General features: G+C 32.6%; 4 protein-coding genes across 5 annotated transcripts in view; 1 reads left to right on the forward strand and 3 right to left on the reverse strand.

Annotated features, from left to right (window-relative positions):
- Scp2 (Sarcoplasmic calcium-binding protein 2) overlaps nt 1-12,404 on the forward strand; it is a 73,541-nt gene extending 61,137 nt beyond the window's left edge. The window contains exons 5-6 of the mRNA XM_088203309.1: nt 11,550-11,762; nt 12,033-12,404. Of these exons, the coding sequence (XP_088059435.1) occupies nt 11,550-11,762; nt 12,033-12,143 (324 nt within the window). The 3' untranslated portion in view covers nt 12,144-12,404. The remainder of the gene's footprint in view (nt 1-11,549; nt 11,763-12,032) is intronic.
- Nucleotides 9,955-10,447, reverse strand: SmE (Small ribonucleoprotein particle protein SmE). Its single transcript, XM_088203313.1, has one exon. It carries the CDS (start codon nt 10,336-10,338, stop codon nt 10,045-10,047), a length of 294 nt encoding a protein of 97 aa, XP_088059439.1. The 5' UTR covers nt 10,339-10,447; the 3' UTR covers nt 9,955-10,044.
- Nucleotides 12,405-12,416: 12 nt separating the features above from the next.
- LOC148226727 (BTB/POZ domain-containing protein 19) overlaps nt 12,417-26,241 on the reverse strand; it is a 101,660-nt gene continuing 87,835 nt past the window's right edge. For both annotated transcript variants that reach the window (XM_088203308.1, XM_088203307.1), the window contains exons 2-10: nt 25,457-25,610; nt 24,959-25,124; nt 16,007-16,140; nt 15,648-15,807; nt 14,894-15,074; nt 14,379-14,456; nt 14,190-14,307; nt 12,760-12,935; nt 12,417-12,696 (exon numbers count right to left, since the gene is read on the reverse strand). In XM_088203308.1, the coding sequence (XP_088059434.1) occupies nt 12,477-12,696; nt 12,760-12,935; nt 14,190-14,307; nt 14,379-14,456; nt 14,894-15,074; nt 15,648-15,807; nt 16,007-16,140; nt 24,959-25,094 (1,203 nt within the window). In that variant the 5' untranslated portion in view covers nt 25,095-25,124; nt 25,457-25,610 and the 3' untranslated portion in view covers nt 12,417-12,476. The remainder of the gene's footprint in view (nt 12,697-12,759; nt 12,936-14,189; nt 14,308-14,378; nt 14,457-14,893; nt 15,075-15,647; nt 15,808-16,006; nt 16,141-24,958; nt 25,125-25,456; nt 25,611-26,241) is intronic.
- Nucleotides 18,416-18,899, reverse strand: LOC148226728 (putative small nuclear ribonucleoprotein E). Its single transcript, XM_088203312.1, has one exon. The coding sequence runs from the start codon at nt 18,797-18,799 to the stop codon at nt 18,506-18,508; it is 294 nt and encodes a 97-aa protein (XP_088059438.1). The 5' UTR covers nt 18,800-18,899; the 3' UTR covers nt 18,416-18,505.

Here is a 26,241-nt window from a genome sequence, read left to right on the forward strand (position 1 = left end):
AATGGGGTAGGAAAACCGCGGCTTGCGGCATCGCGATGATTTAGACGTACAATATAAAATATTGCATACCTTAAACCTAATCCTCGCCCGAGGTAAGCAATTATTTTTGCGCTAAACTGCCAGATTAACCTGTCAGTTTTCACACCATAAGTATACATAGGTATGATACTTTCAAATGGACTGTCTGAGGAGCGCTGATTAAATTTTGACTTTGCGCTAATGAGCCGAACTGTGATTAAAGGCGCCGCCGGAAGTCTAAATGTAAGATTTACAATCGCTGTGTAATAATAACTTTATTATGTGATTTGTACGCGACGTGTGTTAACTTGTCGAGATTATTAACTTCAGTGCATATAAATTAAATGAAAAAATGTATTAAATAACTGTATTTTGTAGTAGGTCTGAAAGAACCATAGAAAATATTACATACGTATAATACATATAACAAAAAGGTCTGCCGTCTGAATTATTTGGGATAAGTTGCTTAATGGTTTAAACACATCCTTTGACTTAAACTAATCGCAAAGAAAACTTTACGTTGTCAAAAGCGGAACTGGAGGAAATTGTGCACCAGATAAAAATCTCTCCCATAAACTGTAAGAGGTTTCGCCTTTAAGTAGTTAATGATGGACGCTGTTTTAAAAGGGGTTCGCTACTTTTGACTTTTATAACCATTTTAATACGGAATGTTACTCAACAGCTTCACATTCGGTGGATGAAACCAAGAAAAATATAGGATGGACTCAGTCATGCAATAGTTAGCTCTGAAAAGACCTGTGAACTTCCTTCGGAGGCCATTAGTCATAATGGCTGCGGAGATGTCGCGACTTTTATCGAACGTTAATTGTCTCGAAACGCACAGTTTCTAAACGAAAGCCTCGTTTAAGCCTTTTCCGGTACTTGTTCATAGTTTGAGCCGCCTCCGTGAATTAATTACACCCTACATATATTGCAAGGGCTTATACGAAGCCATATATACATACATTGCTCCGAAACTTTTACGTGCGATTGCTATTTTGCATATTTTTATATAATATAATATATTGATATAAGTCCGTTGAACAATATTTATCTTTAACGTTTATTCATGATGCAATACAAGTTTAAATTTATTTTTAGGTATTCAGGATGATGATAAAAAAACGATTTTAATTTTAATATCTATAAGTTTTAATGAGCTGACATCACATTATCAGCAAACCCATTAAATAAGTTTTTACAGAACATTTACCAAAAGGTTCCATGCTTAGTTTCATTATTTAAATGTATATATAGATCGTTATTGAGATACGTATAATATTTTTGCAAGCCATTATAAGATAATTATGTAAATTGTTAATTGAACAGTTATGAAATTTGTGATATGAATTCTTCGCTTTCTATTACATTTCCAATCGACTTATGTATCATATTGAAACATATTTTAATACCCTTACAAAAATCTAATGAAACTATATCTTAGCAATTTTTAAAACATATGATTGATGTTATAGCCACAAAAATATTTTTAGCTGGTGCTAATAAAATAATAAAATAATGTTTAAATTGATCGTTAGCGCACGTTAAAAAAATATGCAAATAATTGTACTCATATAACAATTGGATAATACTACCCAAGAATGCTTTAGCGATTTTAGGAAAAAATGTTTTAAAAAAGCTAGTGATAAAACGACATTTTGCAAATACTTTTATGTAAATAAATTATATTTATTTAATTATTGTGAATCCGTATTTACATGATCATATTTTTATTTTTTACATTTTAAAAATTCCAGTTAATTAAACTATCGATTTATATTGATGAATTATTTTTATATGCTAATATACATAAGGGCGGAATAGCGTAGTCCATAATGTCTCAGACTAATAACTCTTAGGTTACGAGTTCGAGCCCCGGCAGCGGCACTTAAATTTTTATTTATAAATATGCGCTATTATTATAAAAAAAAACAGCTTCAGCTGCAGTGACATCTATTGATATTAAATAGTATCGCACATAATAATTCATAAGTCACCGATTCCCAGACTTTCTTTTTTACTTACTTTTCAATATGTACGTGTGTAGATATTCATTTTGTCTGGTTGATACAGATTTTCCCGTTGGAACGCATTGGGCTTACGCATTAAAATAAATAAATATGTACATATATCAGGTTGTTCCATAAATCTTTGCGTTTTTAAAGGTACGCGTACGAGTTAAATGAGTTAAAAATTAAAACGTGCAATACTTTTACTAAATTATAAATTCTTCATCATTTTCTACAATAAATTATATCTGATTCGAAAAATAATGTATTTCTAGAGGCAATAAATTCTGTAATGTCGTTTTTTATATTCGTTTTTATAAAATATTTTTTCTAGCTTATGCCAATTATATTATTTATTAATCCAATGCTTCCAACAAATGGAAGCATTGTTTTTACTTGTACTTATTGTATGAATAGATAGTTTTACATCAAAATAAACCTTGAATATAAATTTAAACACTCGTCATAGTTGTTTTATCATTGTGCAGTTTGACTGGTCAGGTCGAAGAGGGCCGGATATCGGCTGTCTCTCGGGGTCGATCCATGTCAGAGGCTAGCCATAGTCCAAGTTGCGGTACTAACACTGTACTATATATGTTTATTTATTAAAATACATATGCAGAGCAGAAAATGCACATAGAAAAAAATACGTATAATAATAAAATTAATGACTTGATCACAATACGTTCACTAACTGTGAGTACATAAATTAAAACAAATCAAGTTCAAACACCTGTACTTATTGGTGAGTTTCTCAATGCTTTTGTACTTGCATGTGGTATTTGAAACACTTGCGATGGTTTATAGGTGGCACTTAAAATTCACCCAAAATCTCATGATTGTGTATATTTCCTACCAGTTGCTTAGAGATGTACACTTATTGACGCGATTCAATGGAATCATATTTCAGCTTACCTTGTAAGAATTCTTTGGGGTCTTAAAATGGATAATACAGGTATCTGAAAAATATTTTTCAGATATTTCTTATTTGTTGATTGCATTATTTGGCAACCAAACATAGAAGTGTCAACATCTTAGACACTTTTTTGCATATAGTTTTGTAAAATATGTGTTCCTCTATAGGAAAATGGATTTTTACTTATGCGTAATTGCTTTCTCTTTTATATATTAAAACTTTTTATCCAATATTTAGTTACGGTAAACTTTGTGTTTTACTGCATAGGCTCATAATTTAGGTCATACACAATGCTTTAGACCAGCCACCGCAACAGCGAATCTTTTTATAACCAAAATTTTAATTCCGTGCCAAACCTCACAAACGAAATGATGTAACTTCCACATGTCTTCGTCCGATTCCAGCGGATTAGTCCCTCCATTGTTCTTTCGGCACACACAGTACGAGCGTTCGGATCAAAACGCGCCATGTGATTAAGTGCCGCCATGAATCTTGCGCTATTCGCGCAGCCATTAATAACGCAAGGTCCGGTCCCTCGCGAAGGGCCTAACTCAAACAGGGCCGCGCGACACGGCTTTTGATAAATTATCCCTTAGCCTTTGTTTCGATTCGATTCAAAATTTCATACCTACCAATTTTTGCTGATCAATTATTCAGCGACCGATACCGACCACTTTGCTGCTGGTATATTGTGCACACTGTATAAATGGCGAAGACATTGATTTATTTGCACTCGCTAAAATAAAAGCTGAGTTAAAAGCACCGATTCTATATTTAAAGAATCTATGCCTTCGATTAATTATTAACGTTATGTTATATTTAATCAGAAACATCAAAGATAAACTTGGCTTTAGCATTTTTGTTCTTTGATGAGGAATATTAGATTTTCTAGTAAATTACAACATTTAAACTTCAAAGTGAACATTGAAAATAAGCGTTTAAATTTTATAATCATAAATTATTACCTAAATAATGTAAAATTATTTAAAAAGCTTGAGAAAGAATTCATATTCCAAACAAAATATTATTATGCATTAATTTTATTCTCATTGGGTACTTAGTATGTTCCTTAAGATTTTTAATTTCTCGAAAAATTAAATAATAATATTATATATTCTCTTTTTTAAGAGTCCGATCATTAATACCATCAGATTATCAAAAAAATGAATATAATACATTTTAATTATATATATTTTTTAATTTAGCGATCCCAAAAAAGTTTCTCCTGACCTCCGAGGAGGTTAAGACTCATGTTTTGTGCACCACTAATCTAGAAGATGTAGTGGCGTGAGCTCCTGAGCTGGCCCTCTAAGGTGGACCTCACGCCGTGGATTCAGATATGAAAGCTGCAGTCTCTGAGGGGCGCTCATATGAGGTCCTACAAGTCAAGAGTGAAAACTTTGACGTTTGGCACGTGCCAGAAACGATATAATATGTTTGGGATGTGACTCAATTTCGTTGATATCCTTATTGTTGGCGTAGGGGTGAGATTTATTTAACCAAAATCTCTCATTGAAGTTGCTTTCGATAAGCTACGCTTTTCCTCTTTTTCGTAAAACCCAAAAAACGTTGTTATATTATTTGGGGTGCCAAATGGTCGCAACATTTTTTTACAAGAAGCTGGTTTCTGATTTACACCCATAAAAGTGAGTAGATTAATAATAATTCACAACGTGGTGAAACGGCAAATGAGTTTAAAACAAAACTACGTATTCTATTGAAAAATATTATTAATGGTTAAATAATTAAATTAACGTTCAATGATAAGATTAAAAATTTCTAACGCTTTCTTATGAGGAATCCATTTCACTTTGATGATCCGTCAGTTATTCACGTCCTCTATTCTTGAGTCGGGATCTAATTTGGAATCCCTGAGTGACACAATATTCCCTCATAAATGAAAAAATCAGAAAAAAGTATTAAGATATTTGGTTATTAGTCGTTTTTGTATCACAGCGCTTCTTTTAGGAGCGTTAGGATGCGATTAACTGAGCTTTCGCAGAAAGTTATGTGTCGCTAAGCATTACTTTAAGCTACTGAAGGGTGCTTTCGACAATCAAACTATTCTGGGTTTCGGAACGTATTTTGATATCCGTTAGGGCTAAGACATCCGCACTTGACGACTCGCCAATGGCTATCGTCATCCGGCTCCTTAATAGAGTAACTTGTTATGTCACACTGGTCTTAATTTAATTTAAATAAATTAATTTGTAGAGTAGAGTAAAAGTTGATAAAAACCTCTTTACGAATTGAATTAATTAAATAATAATATATGTTGAATTATATTTGTCGAAAATGTTACTGAAAATTGCACAATTTTTCTTGAAATTAATATCTGAAGCAGAAACCAGACACTTACTAGCATATATTTAATGCTTAGAATCAATACTATTTATTTATTGCTTATTTTTAAGTAAAGTAAAAACAAAGTTATATTGTACATAAAATGTTTTTTGATGTATTATAATAAATTATTTTTTGCTGTAACAAATTTTTCACGTGACTAATTGCTGACTTGTGATTGATTGTTTTTATTTTTATTTTGCTTAATATATTTTTTCTTGTGACACGTTTGCATTTAAAGCAATTATGTATGTTTCTAGGATAATCTAAATAAATATAAGATAATAACTCTAGATCTAAAAGTTACATAATATACTGAAATCGCATTAGCTTCTTCGATTTTATCGCTAGTCTAAACTTAAACGAGGTCTGTCTATCTGCAAGTCTCAAATGCTGTGTTTAGTTAGCGTAAACGTGAAGATACATTTACGATATGTTTTCTAAGCTTCCATTCTTATTTCCATTAAATGTGTTTTTTATACATTATTATGTTTATTTAATGTAATCGCCTTAATTCAAATACAGACTGGCTTAAATAAATAAATAAAAACTGCGCCATATCCGCTGAAATTCCCAAAACGGCACTTGCATAAAACAAGCCAAATTATTCATGGGATAGCGATCAGGGCATCGTTAAAATTCCGCTCGGGCTTTCTTCTTTTTATTGCTTTACTGTAAATATTTTATCAATTTTGTGCATTCGCAATTTTCCATACGCGATAAAAGTTTCCCGGCTGACTGCAAATATGAAACGTAATAAAAGTTTACCTGCTCTTCCACAATCTCCAAGTTTGAGATTAAATTCACGAACGCTAACTCGATTAGCTTTCGAGAGGAAATACGTTACTTGATCTACATAATTAATTATGCGGCGGAATCGACAACTTTTTGCAAAAGCTCCAAATTATGTATATAATGCGAGCAAATTTACTCAACACAAAAACACGATTATCATATTATGACAGGAGCGTTTAGACTTTTGCGAAATTAGCTTTTAAAAGCTCCCAATCGGACACTGTGATAATTAATAAACTCCATTATAAAATATATTTTATAATTAAATTTTAATTCTCTATTGCGAGATATTAAAACTGGTTTTGGATTAGTTTCGCTCGAAATTCAATCATAAATCGATAGGCGATAATGAAAGCGGATAAGTGTCCAATATTTAAGCGAGTAGTAAATTCGCGATGTTCCTGTAGATATGAAGGTGGTTGGCTATAAAATCCCCTAGGCTCTCGATTCGATAGCGAATCGTTAAACGAAACTTTCCCAATTAACTATTTGGTCTACTATCGACTAAATTATACCGCATATACTACACAGAAGCGGTATTCATTAGCCACTTTAACGCCGACTTTTATTCAACACATCTTAATAACACAATAATTATAATCTATAGTTAAGATTTAATTAATACATCAAATAAAGTGTATCCGCGCAATTACAAGTAGTTTCGCAGTTAACTGTATAATCAAATCGGAGCACTGGGTAATTAATTAGTGAAGTTTTTTCGGTCTGCAAACTTTGTCACGGTGCCAAAGAAAAGTCCAGCAGCCTAATTTACTTTGAGGCTGCTCTTTGAAAAAAAAGCACTTTTAAAGCCACCCCCTAATTAAATGTTTAATGCCGCACGCCCATTTGAAGTCATCAATAAATAATTCGCACCCGAGGACATTACGAATTGAAGATGGGCCATTTGTGAACGAAATCGTTGCGAGATAGTGTGCTCTAAGTGCCATGATGTTGAAGTTTTGCATGTATCGCATTTTTTTTATTTTTTTCAGTGTATTGATTGCTTTCTCTTAGCTATGTTCTATACATTATGAAAGACGTTAACATTATTAATTAATCCTAAGTGGAGTGTTCGTGTACGAAACGATAAACGTTAAATATTAAAGTTGTTATATAATGTGACGTGTAAAATGAAATAATAGCCGTTTATTATTAATGTGAACAAATAATTATAAAGCGTGTTTTACGCTAGTGTTGATCGAACGAATAATTAAAATAAATATAAATAAAACATATTTTAATACATCATAGATAGAGCCATAACTAACATTTTGCGAATTGCGTGCAAAGGTTACATTTAGACTTTTATTATTTTAAACATGTTGATTGGAAGCTTTGGCTTTCACTTAAACACAATTTATTATATATTTTTTCACAGCAAAAAATCTGGATCCTTGCTTAAAATGTCAGGAAGAACAGAATTAGGTTTCCCTTGATTTTCTCAATCTCACGGACGAATATCGTGAAAAATAAATAAATCGCGTTATTTTCAGAATACAGTCCTTATTAATAATTGACCCCCATACATATATGAAAGCGTCTACAGATGGCATATAAAGCGAGCATTAATCCTTTCACCGCGACTGATATGAGCACTTATTTATGCTAAAAGTTAATTAAATATTATTTCAATAAAAAAAAGTGTTATTAAACCTTAAGTTTCTTGACATATTTAGGTGCCCAATGCATAGTGGCGATTTTCTTGATGACTTCTATAGATGCATCCGTGTTCAAAGGGTTATTCAATAGTATTCAATGAAAGTTCAACTGCATTGTCGTGCATCTTGACACTTACAGAGGTTAAATTTGTATGCTACGGTAGTAGATAATTAATAATGGCTTTTTTATGATTGTGGTTATTATTCAATATTGGGTGTCATGCATGATTTAAATATTCACTGCTAAAGCGTAACTCTTGTTCCGTTATGCAAGATCGCATTTTTAATATTTAAAGGCAAACTTATCATTTTCGTGATCTCTTAATTTATTTTTGATGACATTTTCAAGATTTTTTATGGTTTCAAAGTAATTTTTTGTTTTCGGAATCTCTATATTAATAATTAAAACCCCCTACAAAGATAAATCATTACATCATCGAGACGGTCTGCTACATGAATTGTAAAATATTTCATTTCGACAGTTGTTAATTTCACTCTTAATGTTTTCTTGGAAAAACACGTTTAAAAAAAATATACTAAAATAGAGAAGATTCTTGTACTGATTTTGCAAGAAAAGAATAATTTAATAAAATAATTGTGCAATTTGAAATCGTATTCTTTTAATAGTAAAACATATTCTTTCTACATTTTGATGTTATACCGAAAATCAGTCATAAAATTACTACTTATTTTAATAATGTTTTTCAATTACAACGATCGTTTAAAAACTATGTTTAAAATCGGAATAGTGTAGTCAGTTAGGTCTTACATTGGTAATTCAGAGGCCGCAGATTCAAGACACGGCAGTGGATTCGAATTTTAATTTATAAAATATATAATATAATACTTGCATCTGTCAGGTTACAACGGCAGATTAAAAAAAACTTTTGAGTCACTTTTTAATACACATAGATTTAAAAATTAAAGATTCGTAATTATTAACTCTTTATACGCGCTCTATTGTGCCAGATAGCGTATGGACGTACATATACGTCCAAACGCCCTGGCGCCTAATTTTAAATACCATGCTTTTAATTTAAAAAAAAATACTATTATTTCTTTTTTTATAAATACTACATAGATTTGTCAATATTATTAAAAAATAATTATAATTGTCATCATTATTTTCTTGAAAATGTTTCATCATAAATTTTTAGAAAAAAAATATTTTTAAAAATGTCTGTTTAATTTTAAAAAATTAGGACATTTGGATAATTAAAAAAAAACAGAAACGTTCGAAGCTTTGTTTAAAGCAATTCTAACAATTAAAGCAGCTCTAATGAGTGTTTCCAACAGCAGGAACAATCAGAACAAAGTTAGGAACCAATTAAAAACATTAAACGTTTAATACATTATATTTTTTTAAAAACACTATTTTAAAAATTTCTTGCACCAAACAAAATTGTTGAAAAAATATGTTATATCAATTACTTTATAGTGGATTACTCGCTCGAGATTGAGAACTGATCAAAGAAAGGCATAGAACAAATCGTATATTGCATAAAACTAGATTTGAGAAGTTATTCTATGTAGTATAAGGGTGTGAGAAAGGCTCTCAGGCTTTCGAGTGAAGAATGCCGAGATGATTTTCAGATCTATGTACTTGTGAGGACGGGAATTGGTGTCATCGGTACAACGAACTATACAAGTTGTATCAGAAGTCTGACGTCATTGAGTATATTAAAATATCAAGTATGGTGCGGAAGTCTGTCCCATACGAACGATTCAAAGCCTATAGATCTTTGCATTAAATTGATTAACGAAATAATCCAGGAATATTCAGTTAAACATGAAAGAAAATTTCTGCAACTAATATTGAAGTCATACTTTTTTTACCAAAAAGCTAAGACAACATTTATGAAGTTTTTACATACATTACACTTAATTGTGACAATTGAGTACATTATCAAGAGAAGTAATATATAATGTGATAAAATAATAGAAATATAGCATTATTTTAAGTAAAAAGAAAAACCAACCAAATAAAAACATTTAAAAACAATTATATCTACATATTATATACTACGTACTTGAGAGCAAACAATAACTCAGAAGTAGCATTTTAAATTCTGAATATATACATATGTACATTTTAAATAAATTTTAAAGATACTATGAGTTTCTCTTTTTTATTGTAATTGAAAATATAGAGAATACCATATAAGAAATGCATTATAGCGAGGAGATAATATTGATAAAATAACAGGAAGCATTATTTGTTTTAATGTGAATTTAATTTTAAATTATACGACTTACAATTACCATTAAAAAATAGTTAAAATAGTTTTATCACTGTCGTTTTACACTATATAATCTTGAGCGAGCCGGGATTGACGTTTTGTATTAAGGTTATGTTGTCGCCCTTCATCATGATGCGACCCAAGTGTTTTCTGACGCCAGTCTTGGTGTAAAGCTCCTCGGCGTCCTCTAGTACCAGGTTCATGTATTCGTCGAAGCCGACGATGTGACCTTCGATGCGCATATTGACGTTTTCATACAGCCACACCTGAACTCGTGATCGGTTCTGCAGGTATCTGAAGATCAGGTTGATGGGCTGTACCATCACCTTCTGCACCTTCGCTGGACCCTTGTACGACATCTTGGCTTGATTTTCCCGGCTTAATCGAAGCCGGGAAAAACACAACTTCAAACGACGCTTTGAACCGGTGCGAAGCGGTATGAGGTCCTAAAGCGACGGGATTCGGCCATTGGCGAATACAATTTTTCTCATGGTTAAATTTCATTTAATAATCATATATATGTTTTTAAATTACTAATTTAATTATAAAAGCAATCTTTAAATATTTGATACGTGGTAAAAATTAATTTGACTCGCAACAATAAAAATCGTGAACGCTTAAAATTTTATTGCATTTGCCAAAAGGTCGATTAACATCTAATTATCAATTCCAAATGTAAACTAATTTAATTTAATTAAAAACATTAAACGTTTATTACATTATATTTTTTTAAAAACACTATTTTAAAAATTTCATTAAATGTTCTGTCTATTATGATACATGATTTCGTTTTCTTTAAAGATTAAATGTGATTAGATTTATTGTCAAATAATAAAATGTTGAGAACCACCAATTTTGTTTAAATTATAAAAACACAACATAACATAAGAAACATAAAGTAAAAAATATATATATAAGTGCAAAATTAACTCCTTTGAGGAGTATTATCCATGTCAATAATCAATAATGTTGTCCTTCTTTTGTCATTCTTTGTCTTCCTTGAACAACAAATTCCAATAAGACCTTTTTTTTGAGCTCATGTAGCAATTTCTTCTCATAAAAAAATCGCAGATGATATTTTTATAGCTCCCGCAGCAATAATTATTTTTTTTATTTTTAGTGTCCTACTTTGATATTTTTAAGATCTGGTTACCTTACTTTAGTGTTAGTAGAATATTTATTATGATAATTACATAAACTTAAATTATCTTATAGAAAGTTTTAAGGAACGGCAATAACTTACTGCATAAATATTTGGTATTTAATCATTTTATTCATGCGACCCTGAACCTATATGGAATGGTCTCTTATCGTGCTCGAAGAACCATTAAAACACATCAAAAATGAGTTTACTTGTTATATTTTACTGCTACGTAACATTATACATATGTTCACAACCGTGTCCGCTAAGTACGGAAGCCAGTCATATAAAATAGAGCATGAGCCAAACATCTTTTGAGCATAACGACATGTGTAACGGGCATGGCTCAAATAAATCAGAAAAAATACCATAAATCATAATTAAAATTTATTAACCAATGACTGATTTTTAATTTTGTGATCATTGCAGGTGTCAGTTGACGAATGGAGCTTGATGTGGGATGAATACGCTCAAAACCCCGAACGTGCCTTGGAATGGCAGCATCGCTACATGAACTTCATGTTCGATCTGGAAGACGCTTCCAACGACGGCTCCATCGACGTCGAAGAGTTTACCACCGTGTGCTCCTGCTATGGTTTGGAAGCCAACGAATGTAAGACAGCTTTCAACAAGATGGCTAAGGTACGCTAAAAACCTATTCTTTATTTTAAAATTGTAAATTTTCTGATTAATGATTCACAATACGTATCGGATCTGTGTGGTTTATACATTAAATAATGTATTGTACGCATTTCGATGAGTACAATACATTATCTAATGATGACATACGGTTATAGAAGTTTTGAGTAATGTTTCAAATATATTTTACTAGGTATTACGAAACTTAAATTTTTTACCTTACGATAATATTTCGTTAAGTGCTTTTATTAAATAAATCATTTAATGTTTCAGGGAAAGGAGTGTGTTAGCAGGGAAGAGTTCCAGGAGCTGTGGCAGCAGTTCTTTTCTTCCGAAGATCCTAACACTCCCGGAAACTTCATATTCGGCAAGACCAACTTTTAAGGGATCACGTTTCTCTCCTTTCTTTGCATCTATTACTCCAAACATTCCAATTAATCAATTTAACTAGTGCTTCAACGTATTATTAATAATACAAATATAGATGTTTTTCCTTTATATAATACATAATATAAACAAAACTATGTAGCTTATTAATAATAATGTGACAACGTATCGTGGTTGGATTATAATCAATGTTTAAAATTAGTTATGTTATTAAAAATGTTCTATTCAAATATTATTCCCAATAATATATAAATAAAAGTTACACCGCTGTTTTATTTATCAATTAATTTATTGGCAAGATTATATAAAAATAAAATCAGATCTTACTACCTAATATCTATCATGTTTGATTTTATTATTAATATGAGTTGCTGTATCGAGAGTGTACACTTCGTAATTGGCGACGGTGAAGTAGTAATCACCCATGAGACTCTCGGAACTGGCGCCTTCTCCGTCGTAAGAATGCGGTAGATTAGAGTAGCTCGTTTGGTTTGAGTTGCAATTGTGCGAGATGAACAGATCGGCTCCGGCTCCAAATATCGGTCCACACCTTTCATTGAGAAAATTAGATCAAAAATAATAATTTTATATGGAAAATTGATGAGATACTTACTCTGAATGATAGCAAATCGCATAAGGCTTCTTCACAATGTTATATTTTATGGGCGTGTCCGATATTCCGTGCAGAGAAAATATAAAAGCTTTTTCGGAAAGGATATAACCGGCTTTGGGACTCGTTTTGTGCCAAGGGACATCACTAAATCCTCCACAAATCTCTCCACGGGTACCCTGAAATTATTGAATAAAAATATCAGTGTTGAATAATGAAGTAGTATCGACTTAATGCTTTTGATATCAACCTCAATAAGCATTTATTAAAATAAAAGAAAAATAGTATAGTTAGCTTAGTTTAATTTATTATCCCTGGAAAATATAATTTATTCATAGTAATTCAATTTATAAAGAATATTTATTACAATTAAAATATTTATTATTGTTGTATTTAATAATATCATATAATATGTTATTCTTTATAAAACAGTCATCAATATGATTTTTTATTTTATTAAAATAACTTGTAATAAATTTAGTCAAGTTTTAAACCATTATGTAAATATTTATTATTTCGCACTGAATACAGAAAATTATCGATAAAAAAATCTATTATTATATGGTAGAATAATATATTTTTGCTATAATTTTCTGTGGAACTCAAAGGTCTCAAATGGTAATGACATTTAAGATTTTCCGAGTAGTGAGTAGGTCAATCAAAACGGAATGATTTTCTCAAAAATATAAATAATATTGATCTAATGTGCTGTTTATTCATGTTCAAAGAAACAGATTTTTATAACACATTCATAATGTACAAATTTCATTATTAAAATCACGCTTATAAGTAAATCTATTTAGTTTACTGAGATTATTTGAGACGCACAGCCATAAATGTTATTTATTGATAATTGTCATTTATTGCTAATTTGACTATCAAAGTACTATCAAATTAACCATAGCTTGATAGTACTATGGGGACCCCGAGACGACCGTCCGTGACGCAGCATAAGTGAAAGTGATTGTCCCGCTGAGCCGCGCATCCGAACTAAGCGGCGTTGTACAACCACACCGCACCCCCGCCACCGGAAGCAACGCGCGGAGTGGGCATACTGTTGCACACCCGACCGGGATTATAAGGAGGTACCAACAGGCTCACTTTACACATTCGACTCTGGACTTCTGACTCTGCAACACTTACTGGACTACACGGATTCTACACCTCGCCTCCTGTATGAGCAACCATCTCCAGGACACGCGCTCGAGGTTTAATATCGACGACTGTCGAAGGATCCCAGTCAACATGCGTCAAAAACGTACCGGAAGATTCATAAGGGCCACTTTGTACAGTTCGCTGTACAAACGTCCTATCACAGATCGTCAACCGGACTGCCGATAACTACAATATAGAAGCGTAACCCCGCGACCGCTTCAACGGTAATAGGGAAAAAAATTAAATAAAAAGATGAAAAACATTCTGAACATAGTTACCAGAACTAAAACCATAGTCGGAGCAATTTCGTCACAATGTGCGTGAAAGGCAGTCGCAGAAAAAGCATGAGAAGATGCTCTAAAAACTAATCTCCACAATTGTTTTGGCACTCCATACCTAAAAAAAAACATATTATTTACAACAACAAAAACAGTCAATATATTATTGTAGTAGTTGTAATATATTACCAATTATTGAGAACGTTCTGTAAGTGACTCCTCTCTTGATGAAGAATAACAGAGCCAGGGTAGAGATTTACTGATAATCTGAAATATGAAAAGTGAGCGTTATCTGATTTATTTTATTAATTTATAAGCAGAATAAAAAAAGACTTTGGTAATGCATAAAGGTGTTTCTTTATTCCGTTGAGGAAACTCGTTTCATTTTTATTTTTGCAGATTGTCTATAAATATTAATATACAAATTCACACCTTTATACAATATTCCTCTGGCCGTACTCGTTTTCATATATTAACTCTATTTCTAGTATTAAATCTACATACATCTTTATTTCTTATTAAATACTTATTAAAATACTCTGGTAGCATATTATTTTCTAGCTTACACATAAATATAAATACTAAAACATTCATCTTCAATATTTCTTGAATATCCAACCACTGCACTATTTCAATCATACTTCTACAACCAGTAAATCTATTTTTTGTTCTATTTTACAAAGAGAATCAACTCTAAAACATACCTTGGTTGAAGTCTTTTATCAATATTTTCGTGGTGATTTCTAGCACGACTTCCCGGAACGGGACTCATTCCTGTGCCGTTTCCGGCAGTTCGGCGCAAAGCGGCTCGCCTATATCTCTCCAAAGATACTTCCATAGCAACGGCGCCAGTCGGTTCTACTTCTTCGGCAAAAACTTGACTATCTAAAATTGAATAATATAAAAATAAAGCATTATAAAGTCAGTTCTATACTTCAGCAACCTATTAATAGATGCATATTTGATTAAATTCAAGATGTAGTGATGCCCATAAAACCATGTAATTAAGTATAGCAAAAAACAAACATTGAAAGTTTTATTACATATGTTTTCGAATCTATATTACACAGCTTTGTACTTGATCTGTGACATTGTAACTGATAAAATTTAAAATGTTGAAACCATTAAACTCTCAAGCTAATTTTAATACATTTAACGACTGTCAAGACAATTGCAAAACAAATGTATTAAGTGCCTTCATAATCAACCACTTTAATTCAGTAAATTAAACTGGATAACTTACAGCCTATTTTTTTTGTGATGTAAGTAAAATACGCATGCTACAACTTGCAATATCTCTTAAATTTTGAAACTATTCATTGTATTCAAAAATAGCTATATTATGTGTTTGTTTATAAAGTTTTTAAAAATAAAACTAGAAATTCGCAGTGAAACAAAGAAATAGAAGAACACTTTGAGAGTTAGATCTATTATGTATAGTCAACTCATAATAGTTACCTATTAACAATAATCGAACGTGAGTCATCATTGGGGTCAAATGTTGACAAACCCTCGCACGTTCTTCTTCGGTCCAATGAGCAGTCGGTTGAGTAACTCCGGCTTTTTGCTTCGCCCAATTCAAAGCGCACCTCCAAACGTCTTCCTCTTCCAAGCATAGCTACACAATTGAACTATTGTTTTAGTCACTTAAATTATGATATGTGAAGCATTGAGAATATAAAAAGCAACTTTAACAAATGCAAAGTACAATTGTCATATAAGATATTTTATATTTTATAAGCAACAATGTCTACCCCTAAAATTCTCATAGGCCTCATTTTATATAATGTTACAGAAATGTTTTGAGAGAATCATACATAATCTGATGATATTAGTTTGATGACTGCTTCTTTCGGTAGGTTTAGAAAAGAATTTGTCTTCACACACTCCGATGCATTTTCTCCTATGTAAGATATGCATTTCTCCATGAGCGATGCTGCACTCTTACATCCTGCAATAATAAGATTGATATGGCATACAAGTAAGTAAGTAAGAAGATTATGATAATATGTTATGATTTATTTCTAAGTATACTATTAAAAATGTATTGCTACAGCAGCATATTCCATATTTTTTTGTGGTAGTGTTAATGATTGCTAGTGTTCCGAATATATTGTAATCTATTGGTTGAATGAAGAAAGTTGTATATGGTGGATAAAATACAACTTTAACATTTGAGTGTTCCAAATCTGGATAATGAGAGCATTGCCTATAAGTAAAAGAAACTTAATTGGAAACTTTTATGCTCTACATTTCTTATTTATTCTTCAACTAAAGGGTTGTCTGGCATTACTGATGAAAGCCAATATTTTTATTATTTCTTAAATGAACTTGCATATTATGAGATTCTACACTTTTATTGGACGCAGGCGATATGATTTAGCATTTACCACCTTAAAGCCAGTGGCACATTTCTCTAATATATGTGTACATTTTAATTAGCACATACATACATAAATTTGGTCAGAAATCTAAAGACCTTATTAAAATATTTTGCCTAGTTCTGAGTTAGCTATCTCATTTTATGAATATTCAATATCCTTCTACCTATTTCTGATTATAAGTAATCTGTAAATTTACAAAACAATAGTGTAATAGCTCTTTGCATATCGACATCTTTGCATATCGAAAAGGATAGTCTCAAACATTGAATAAAATAAGAAATCATTTTACTTTTCAGTTTTTTCAAAACGGGGGCAAAAGTTGGTCAGCCGGTGGTTGTTTTTTTAATATTTCCATTTTATTAAGATTCATAATATTTCATTAAATGACATGCAATTTTCTGGCCAAATTCAAGGGGGAATAAAAGACTTTCCACTTCACATCAACCCTGACCTAGCTACAAAGCCTATCTAGTAGTCAACTCAATCTTCGGAAACGACTGGATTCTATGAAACGCAGAAAAGATATTAGAGCTTTAAAAATTGTTGTGAATTTAATAGTAATTCATAATATAAATTACTGTTTGTTTGCACATCACTGTCTACTAAATATAAGCCAATCAATTGTAGTTTCTCTATTTAGCATGTGTATATAAATTGTTGCTCTTCGTTATCTATTCATTTTGAATAACCAGCTGATTTGTCCTAGTAAGGACCTACGTTCAAAAAAGCAGCAATTAAAGACGATCGGTATGACTAAATAATTTTATTTCTTCTACAATCTATGTGTACATTCCTTAACTCAGTCACTAGAACCAGTGATTTATTTTTTTGTCGCCTTCCAGTTGTCGTCCATTATTCCTCTCCTGCTGTTCAACATATTCTAGTACTTGGTCAATAAGTGTTTGATGAAGAGCAGATGTTAAGTATCAGAAAGATGATTTTCTTCCTCTCGCTTATTATAGTTTTCGAATCTCAGCCATTGATTTCTTTGACATCAACATGAAAGATCCAATAGTTCTTGCACCAAACAAAATTGTTGAAAAAATATGATATATCAATTACTTTATAGTGGATTACTCGCTCGAGATTGAGAACTGATCAAAGAAAGGCATAGAACAAATCGTATATTGCATAAAACTAGATTTGAGAAGTTATTCTATGTAGTATAAGGGTGTGAGAAAGGCTCTCAGGCTTTCGAGTGAAGAATGCCGAGATGATTTTCAGATCTACTTGTGAGGACAGGAATTGGTGTCATCGGTACAACGAACTATACAAGTTGTATCAGAAGTCTGACGTCATTGAGTATATTAAAATATCAAGTATGGTGCGGAAGTCTGTCCCATACGAACGATTCAAAGCCTATAGATCTTTGCATTAAATTGATTAACGAAATAATCCAGGAATATGCAGTTAAACATGAAAGAAAATTTCTGCAACTAATATTGAAGTCATACTTTTTTTACCAAAAAGCTAAGACAACATTTATGAAGTTTTTACATACATTACACTTAATTGTGACAATTGAGTACATTATCAAGAGAAGTAATATATAATGTGATAAAATAATAGAAATATAGCATTATTTTAAGTAAAAAGAAAAACCAACCAAATAAAAACATTTAAAAACAATTATATCTACATATTATATACTACGTACTTGAGAGCAAACAATAACTCAGAAGTAGCAATTTTAATTCTGAACATATACATATGTACATTTTAAATAAATTTTAAAGAAACTAGGAATTTCTCTTTATTATTGTAATTGAAAATATATAGAATACCATATAATAAATGCATTATAGCGAGGAGATAATATTGATAAAATAACAGGAAGCATTATTTGTTTTAATGTGAATTTATTTTTAAATTATGCGACTTACAATTAACATTAAAAAATAGTTAAAATAGTTTTATCACTGTCGTTTTACACTATATAATCTTGAGCGAGCCGGGATTGACGTTCTGTATTAAGGTTATGTTGTCGCCCTTCATCATGATGCGACCCAAGTGTTTTCTGACGCCAGTCTTGGTGTACAGCTCCTCGGCGTCCTCCAGCACCAGGTTCATGTATTCGTCGAAGCCGACGATGTGACCTTCGATGCGCATATTGACGTTTTCATATAGCCACACCTGAACTCTCGATCGGTTCTGCAGGTATCTGAAGATCAGGTTGATGGGCTGCACCATCACCTTCTGCACCTTCGCCGGACCCTTGTACGACATCTTGGCTTGATTTTGATGTTAATCGAAGCCGGGGAAAACACAACCTCAAACGACGCTTCGAAGCGGTGCGAAGCGGCAGTAGGTTCTAACGCGACGCGATGTGGCCATTGGCGAATACAATTTTTCTCATGTTAAAATTTCATTTAATAATCATGTATATGTTTTTAAATTGCTAATTTAATTATAAAAGCAATCTTCAAATATTTGATACGTAGTAAATATTAATTTGACTCGCAACAATAAAAATCGTGAACGCTTAAAATTTTATTGCATTTGCCAAAAGATCGATTAACATCTAATTATCAATTCCAAATGTAAACTAATTTTTATTTATTTATTTATTTATTTATTTATTTTAGATTAAATTAAGACCATCGTGGCCTAACAGGTTACCCCAATGCGCCACGATGGTCGAAAACAAATTTTAAATTTATAAAACATAAAAAAAAAAAAGTATATATACATAAATATAAAAATACTTAAACATAACAAAAAAATTATAAAATATTAAAATTAAATGAAATAAACCGGATCAGCTCCTCGTAGCTGACATTAAATAGGTCAATATGTAATGCCAGCGTATTAAGGAGCCGGATGGCCACAGCCATAGGCGAGTCGGCAAGTGCGGATGTCCTAGCCCTAACGGTCATCAAAAGAGGTCTCGATCGTGATTCTCGAAAATGTTCAGGAACCCAAAACTGGAATTCTTCGAGAATAGCTGGATTGTCGACAGCACCTTTTAGTAATTTAAAAAAATGCTTAGCGATATACAGCTTTCTGCGAGAACTCAGCGAATCATATCCCAACGCTCCTAAAAGAAAGGCGCTGGGATATAAGTACGGATAATAACCAAATGTCCTTTTGTAAAGGTATCTTAAATACCTTTTTTGAATTTTTTCCACTAAAAGGGAATATTTGGCTATTCGGGGATTCCAAATTATAGATCCCGATTCAAGAATGCTACGAACTAAGGTGTCATAGAGGATGCGAATAACTGACGGATCGTCAAAGTGAAAGGCATTCCTCATAACAAAGCCGAGCATCTTGGAAGATTTATCACAGACGTCGTGTATGTGTAGAGAGAACCTCCATTTGCTCTCGAAAGTGATTCCGAGATCTTTAATGGAAGTTTCTCTAGTCAAAATGTTACCACCGAGATGGTAGAAATAAGCTGATGGCGAACGGGATCGAGAAAATGACACAGTATGGCACTTTCCGACACTAAAGGGCAGACGGTTAACGGAAGCCCATCTCCACAGAGAGTCTAAATCACTTTGTAGAGAGAAGGAGTCCGCAACAGATCGAATGCATTTATATAATTTTAAATCATCTGCGTACAGAAGAAAACTTGAATGTTTAATTGCAGTATTTATGTCATTAATAAATAACACAAAAAGCAGAGGTCCCAGATTGGATCCTTGAGGAACCCCCGAAGGGGTAAAATATTCCTTTGACAATCGGCCACCATACGTTACAAACTGTCTACGATCGCTCAAATAACTTGAAAATAACCGAGTTAAATTATCTGAGCAACCGAGGTTCGACAATTTTTTTAATAATAACGTATGACAAACTTTGTCAAAGGCTTTCTCAAAATCTGTATACACGACGTCTACTTGAATTCCGGCATCGAGAGAAGTTGTCACCGTTTTGGTGAACGACAGAAGATTAGTAACAGTGGAACGGGCAGGACGAAACCCGTGCTGTTGGTCTAATAAAACTTGCTGAAAGTGATTGTAAAGATATTTATGAATAATTATTTCAAATAATTTAGCAGGAGCTGACAACACTGCTACTGGTCTATAATTCTTTATATATAATTTGTCACCCTTTTTATGAATAGGGGTGACTTTTGTGCATTTCCATAAATCAGGAAATGATGATGTTTTGAGAATCAGATCATAAATACATTTTAGAGGAGCAGCGAGACTTACTTCGCAACCCTTCAAAATAAAATCGGGAATTAAATCAGGTCCAGAAGAACGCCCTGTCTTTAATTTATTAAATCCGTATTTAAGATCTGAGTGCTCAGTTTCTCTGATGGTCAGTACTGAAGACCAAGAACATGAAGAAGGAAGCGACTGAGCAGAAGGCGAAAAATATTCCTCGAAAACAGAACGAAAATATTGCGCAAAACCGTCAGCAATATTTTGTGAACCGTCCAATGTTTTATCGTCGAGGTTCATCACTTTCAACGTAGACTGAGTAGCGCGTTTAGTGCTAATGAATTTCCAGAACGCTTTGGGATCATTAATTATTTGTTTTTGGCAATTTTTGTAATGATTGCGATGACAGGAAATTATCAAACACTTAACGCGTGCTCTTAATGAACGAAATTCCTCGAGAGCAGATGGATGTCCCGATCTCTTCCATAACTTATGAAAGGCGTGCTTTCTTTTTAGCAATGAGATGATCTCATGAGAAAACCATCTAGGATATGACACTTTAAGCACTCGAGGGCGCTTTCGAATAAAGAGCTGGTCGAATGCACAATAAAGAACCTCATAGAAGGCCGCCAGGGAAGATTCAACATCAACGCACCCGCCAACTCGGCTCCAGTCCATACCTAAAAGTAAATTATTTAATAAACCAAAATCTACACAATTTCCAAACGACCATCCGAGATCATTCCGATCGCTCACGCATTCCAACTCATTCGTAGTTATGCCATTTTTATTTATATTTAATTTTATCATTAGCGCCGGGTGATAATTATCTTCCGACACCAATACGAATTCGCTCTTAATTACTATGCAATTATTTACATTTGTATAAATTAGATCTAATTTGTCACCAAAATTATTATTGACACAATTTATTTGATTTAAATTTAAAATATTACTTATTAAACTTATGTCAATATTGGCACCAATGTTCGTAGGTAAATTAAAATCACCTAAGATGATACATTTTTTCTTCAAAAAATATTCAGATTCCGATTGAATCTTACGAAAAAATGCAGCAGTAACGTCTTTTAACTGATTTGGCGGAAAATATAACACGCATATAACGATTGAAGCTCGTTTCGTCTCGACGAGGATCCAGAGATGTTCTCCGTCAGCTTCGAGATGCGCAAGCCTTCGCGCACGAATTGAATCTCTGCGGACAGCTAAGAGCACACCTCCGCCTCTGCTGCATCGATCTCTTCTAAACACGGTGTAACGATCGTCGAAGAGCTCAGCGTTCAGCACGGAATCCGTCAGCCACGTTTCCGTTATAGCGATGATGTCATGCTCCTGTGCGTAGATAGCGGAAAGGAAGTCGACGGTCTTGGAATTTAATCCCCTTACGTTTTGATAAAAAATCGAAAGGGGATCCATCGAACGCTTCCTAGGAAGGTTTAACGCCTTTCCGAAATCTCCATTCTTTAAATGAGCATCCAGATGGCCATAACTCTGGACACATAACCTCATTTAGTTTGGCATCAGGAACTGCAATTTTGAATGATGCATAACTTGTGCCCTTTGTTATGATTTTCGATACCGACACTTCACATGAATTTAGTTTTTCTTTTAGATATACCATAATTGCATCTTCGGTTGTATCCCGGTGTAAGTAGAGCACGTGTAGATGTCTCATTTTTAAAGCTGCTCTTATTAATCCATCCTGTTGTCCCGACCCGCGAAGAAGCTGAGTGCGCGCTTGTTTATTCTTCTTATTCTTTCTGACTTCGGTCCAGGCAAATGGCGAGACATCGGGCACAGGCGTTGGGGTCTTCTCGGTAGCAACCGAAGGAGCTGAAGCGTGTCGTCGACGAGTCGGTGAGACAGCGGGTTGTATTGGTGACGACGAAATTGAGCCTCTCACCACCTCATTGCTTGGCCTAGAGTCCACGGATTTTGCGATTATTTTTTTATTTTTTCTTCTCTTTGTGAGCTGTTGCTGCTGGGTCGCAGCTTGAATTTTCAGCAGACTTTTTAGATCCGCAATTAGTGATTGCTGTTCCGCAATCAACTTCGCTTGTGCAGCGAATTTTGCGTCCATTTTTTCAACAATAATATTAATTATGTCCATTGCTGGAGCTAAGTAGACGTCCGATAATGACGAGCGATAACGAGCGAATTTGATTTAATTTAATTTAAAAAAAATAAGAAAATTAAAAGGCACGACGGCAATGACTGAAAATTGACCCATAATGATCTTTGCTTGGGGTTTTGAAGCTCATCTGAATGTAAGCTATCTGCACGCGTATTCCAAAATACAACAAAAATTTTAATTACATTTCCAAATATAACTGTAATGAATTATCGTATATACTAAAATATTAATAAATTAGTTTTTGCATTGTTAAAAATAATGTTTTCAGCCAATTTCAATACTTCGTAAAAAACATTATTTCTTGCATTTTTAAAAATCTCATGTAAATTGGATTTTTGCTGATTTTACATTTTTATGACATTTCTATTGCTTCAACATTTGCTATCACAAATTTATTTTTCGCTATTTATAAAGCGTCTAATGTAATCGTAAAACCAACATAATTTTTATATTATTTTAAATGTTTTTTTTCCCTAAATAAATTAAGGGAATCAATACGGGTGGCAAAGGCTAGGACTGGCAGATTCGAGATGTAGTGTCAGTCCCCCCCCCCCATCCCTTTTTATTTTGAGCGTCTCGCCGATCAGCGTCTTACAATATATAAGATGGCTTCCATAAATTATGTCACAATATTTTAAAGAAATTTTACCCCCCCCCCCTCCACTTAAACCGATGACATAATTTATGAGAGTCGCTTAACCACGTAAACGTAACACTTCCAAATAACGTAACAGCTATAAAACTATATCGTTGTAATGATTACGAAAAATCTTAATGAAAATTATTATATACATATTATAAAATTGAATGTATTTTACAGAAATTAGTTTTTGTTTTATTCACTGTAAAAATATAAAACTTCAGGAAATTTACCATTAACGGCGCCACACGATTTTGTTGCTTTTGACGTGAATTTTTAACTTCTGAGAAGTGATATTTGTTTTTGCGCTCTCCTTTTTGAATATGAATTATTTTGACAGGTACTCTCATATCAGAAGTCCGTAGTAATATTGATAAGGATAGCTATCATATTTTTAAATCATAGTGTAATATCGAAGTGCAGACAAACTATGGAGCAATATACGGGATACAACGTTGGTTTAGTTTATATTTTGAACTTGCCCTAATGAAAGTTATAAAACTGTAATTAGTTTTAAAACTTTCATTATGTTAGGTTTGTGTTAGAACAGCAAATGGACGTTTCACAACTGTCAAATTGAGTTTCATAGACATTATAGAGCAGCATAAATTTTACTAGCGCCAGTTAATTATATTTTCGCTAGTATAAATATGCATTTGGGCTCCACTAGCCAAAATATATCTTTACTAAAAAATACACATTAATTTACACATTGCATGTAAGTAAATATAAAATATATATTACTACATATGGAAAAGTTGAAATCATATATTTTTACTAGCACCTAGCCAGATAAATTATATTTTCACTGTTATAAAGTAATATCTACAGGTGAAAATAATATTCTAATATAATTTTACTGAAATTACATTTTTGAGATAAATTCGAGACTGCTTTTTAGATTTTTTTTGAGAGACCCCAAGAATTTCTGGTTTAGAATCAGGGACGTGATTTTAGCTTTTTCCAGGAGTAGGGACAAAATTTGGCTAGTCAGTGATCGTTTTTTTAATTTCGATTTCATTAAAATTCATGGTATTTTATTAAATGACATGTATTTTTCTGGCTTAATGGGGCGTGGGAAATGCTTCCACCTGCCCCCCAAACAAGGTCCCTTATAATACTGTAAAGATTTTTAAAAGTATTGAGATCTGTATTTTATAGAATTATTGCCAATGACTTTTGAACCGTCGTACACAGATTGTCTAACTAAATGTTTCCGCCCGGGCAAAAGATTTACTCTAATTCAAAAGTATATTATATAAGCTCGAAACACGACGTACTGAATCTACTTTCGTCTGGAACTTTCACAATTAACTTTACATTTCTACTATTTCACTAGAAATGACGAGAATTTTACGAAATCTAACGGTGGTCAAATTTTAGTGATTCCAATATTGTAAACCTATTTATATATATACAATTAAGTGGCTCAGTGATATAAGCTTAAAGAAAAGATATACTAGAGTTAACAAAAATAATACCTGATTGTCTTTCTTGAATGTCCATAGCTGCTGCTAGAAAAGTGCAAGCGCTTGCCACCGATAGAGTCGATGTAACATGATCTTCGCATGCAGACCTTAGTTCTTCAACTCCCAAATCAGCCGCTAAAGTCATCATTTCGAAAACTCCCGAATCTTGCAGCAAAAGCTGAAATAAATATATTTAAATTAGCATACCAAACAAAACGTACAAATACATTACATACTTCAAGTAGGAGCAAATTTGTTTTCTTTGAATATTTCAGTTACATTGTACTACAATTCTGCAGCAAACTTCTTATTCTAGATTGCTATTGTTCAAGTATTGCAATACCATGTATTATATTATAACATTAATATTTGATAAAAATATACCACTTGTGTTTAGATTAGCATGTAATTTTAATATTATATTTAAATAATTATTATTTATCAAAAATTATGTTCTTAACTTTGGTGTATATTTTAGCAAAGTTTAGAACCATTTTGAAACAGACCTACCTTTCCGGTGTAGACGTATAAAATAAACTGCCGGAAGGTGTCAGGCAACGCATGCTGCAGGCGAACCGGAGTAGGACCGGAACCCACCGGTGATACGGAACTTCCGGGAATGCGACATATTTCGCCGCGCTTTGTGTTTTGAAAACTTTTACACCTGCAAAAAGAAAAGGTAAACTGTGAAAATTGAAAACGGTATCTGAAGCATTTCCTATCCACTTCCGTGGAAAAACACTCATCCTCGGTGCTCGCTTTCTGCATTTGACAAATAAAATTTAGTTTCCATTAGTCTGCGCAAATAATGTGAATTCAAAGGGACAATGTGGCGGAAAATCGACGGAGCGCCCGGAAAATATTATATTTGACTAGTGTCTCTTGTGTAAATAAACATCGCGAAATCGTCTTCTTGTGTATGTACACACATCTTCCATAAAGCAGTTGTTGGTAACTTTTGTTGATTATAGCAGCAGCTTCCAAAGTAAAATTGAAAAAATATATTTTATAATCGGGTATTTGATACTTAAATAAATAATACTAAACTAAAGATACGAAGTAATAAATGGCTAGGGTTGTACTTATTTGTATATATTCTGGTTGTTCGAAGAATGTATTACTATCTAGTAAACGCATAATGACATACCAGATAAGATAGTAAAAAATATTTTTATTTTTTGTTATGCTAGTCAATTTTTGAAAAATATTATTATCATGCGTCACTTCTTTTTTAACAAGTGAAATATGAAACATAAAAGGCTGCGTACCGTAACACATTTTATACCGTCACCCTA

Source organism: Plectrocnemia conspersa, unplaced genomic scaffold (assembly GCF_051122295.1).
Source record: "Plectrocnemia conspersa isolate PC_06_02 unplaced genomic scaffold, ASM5112229v1 ptg000014l, whole genome shotgun sequence".
In the NCBI taxonomy this organism is placed as follows: Eukaryota; Metazoa; Arthropoda; class Insecta; order Trichoptera; family Polycentropodidae; genus Plectrocnemia; species Plectrocnemia conspersa.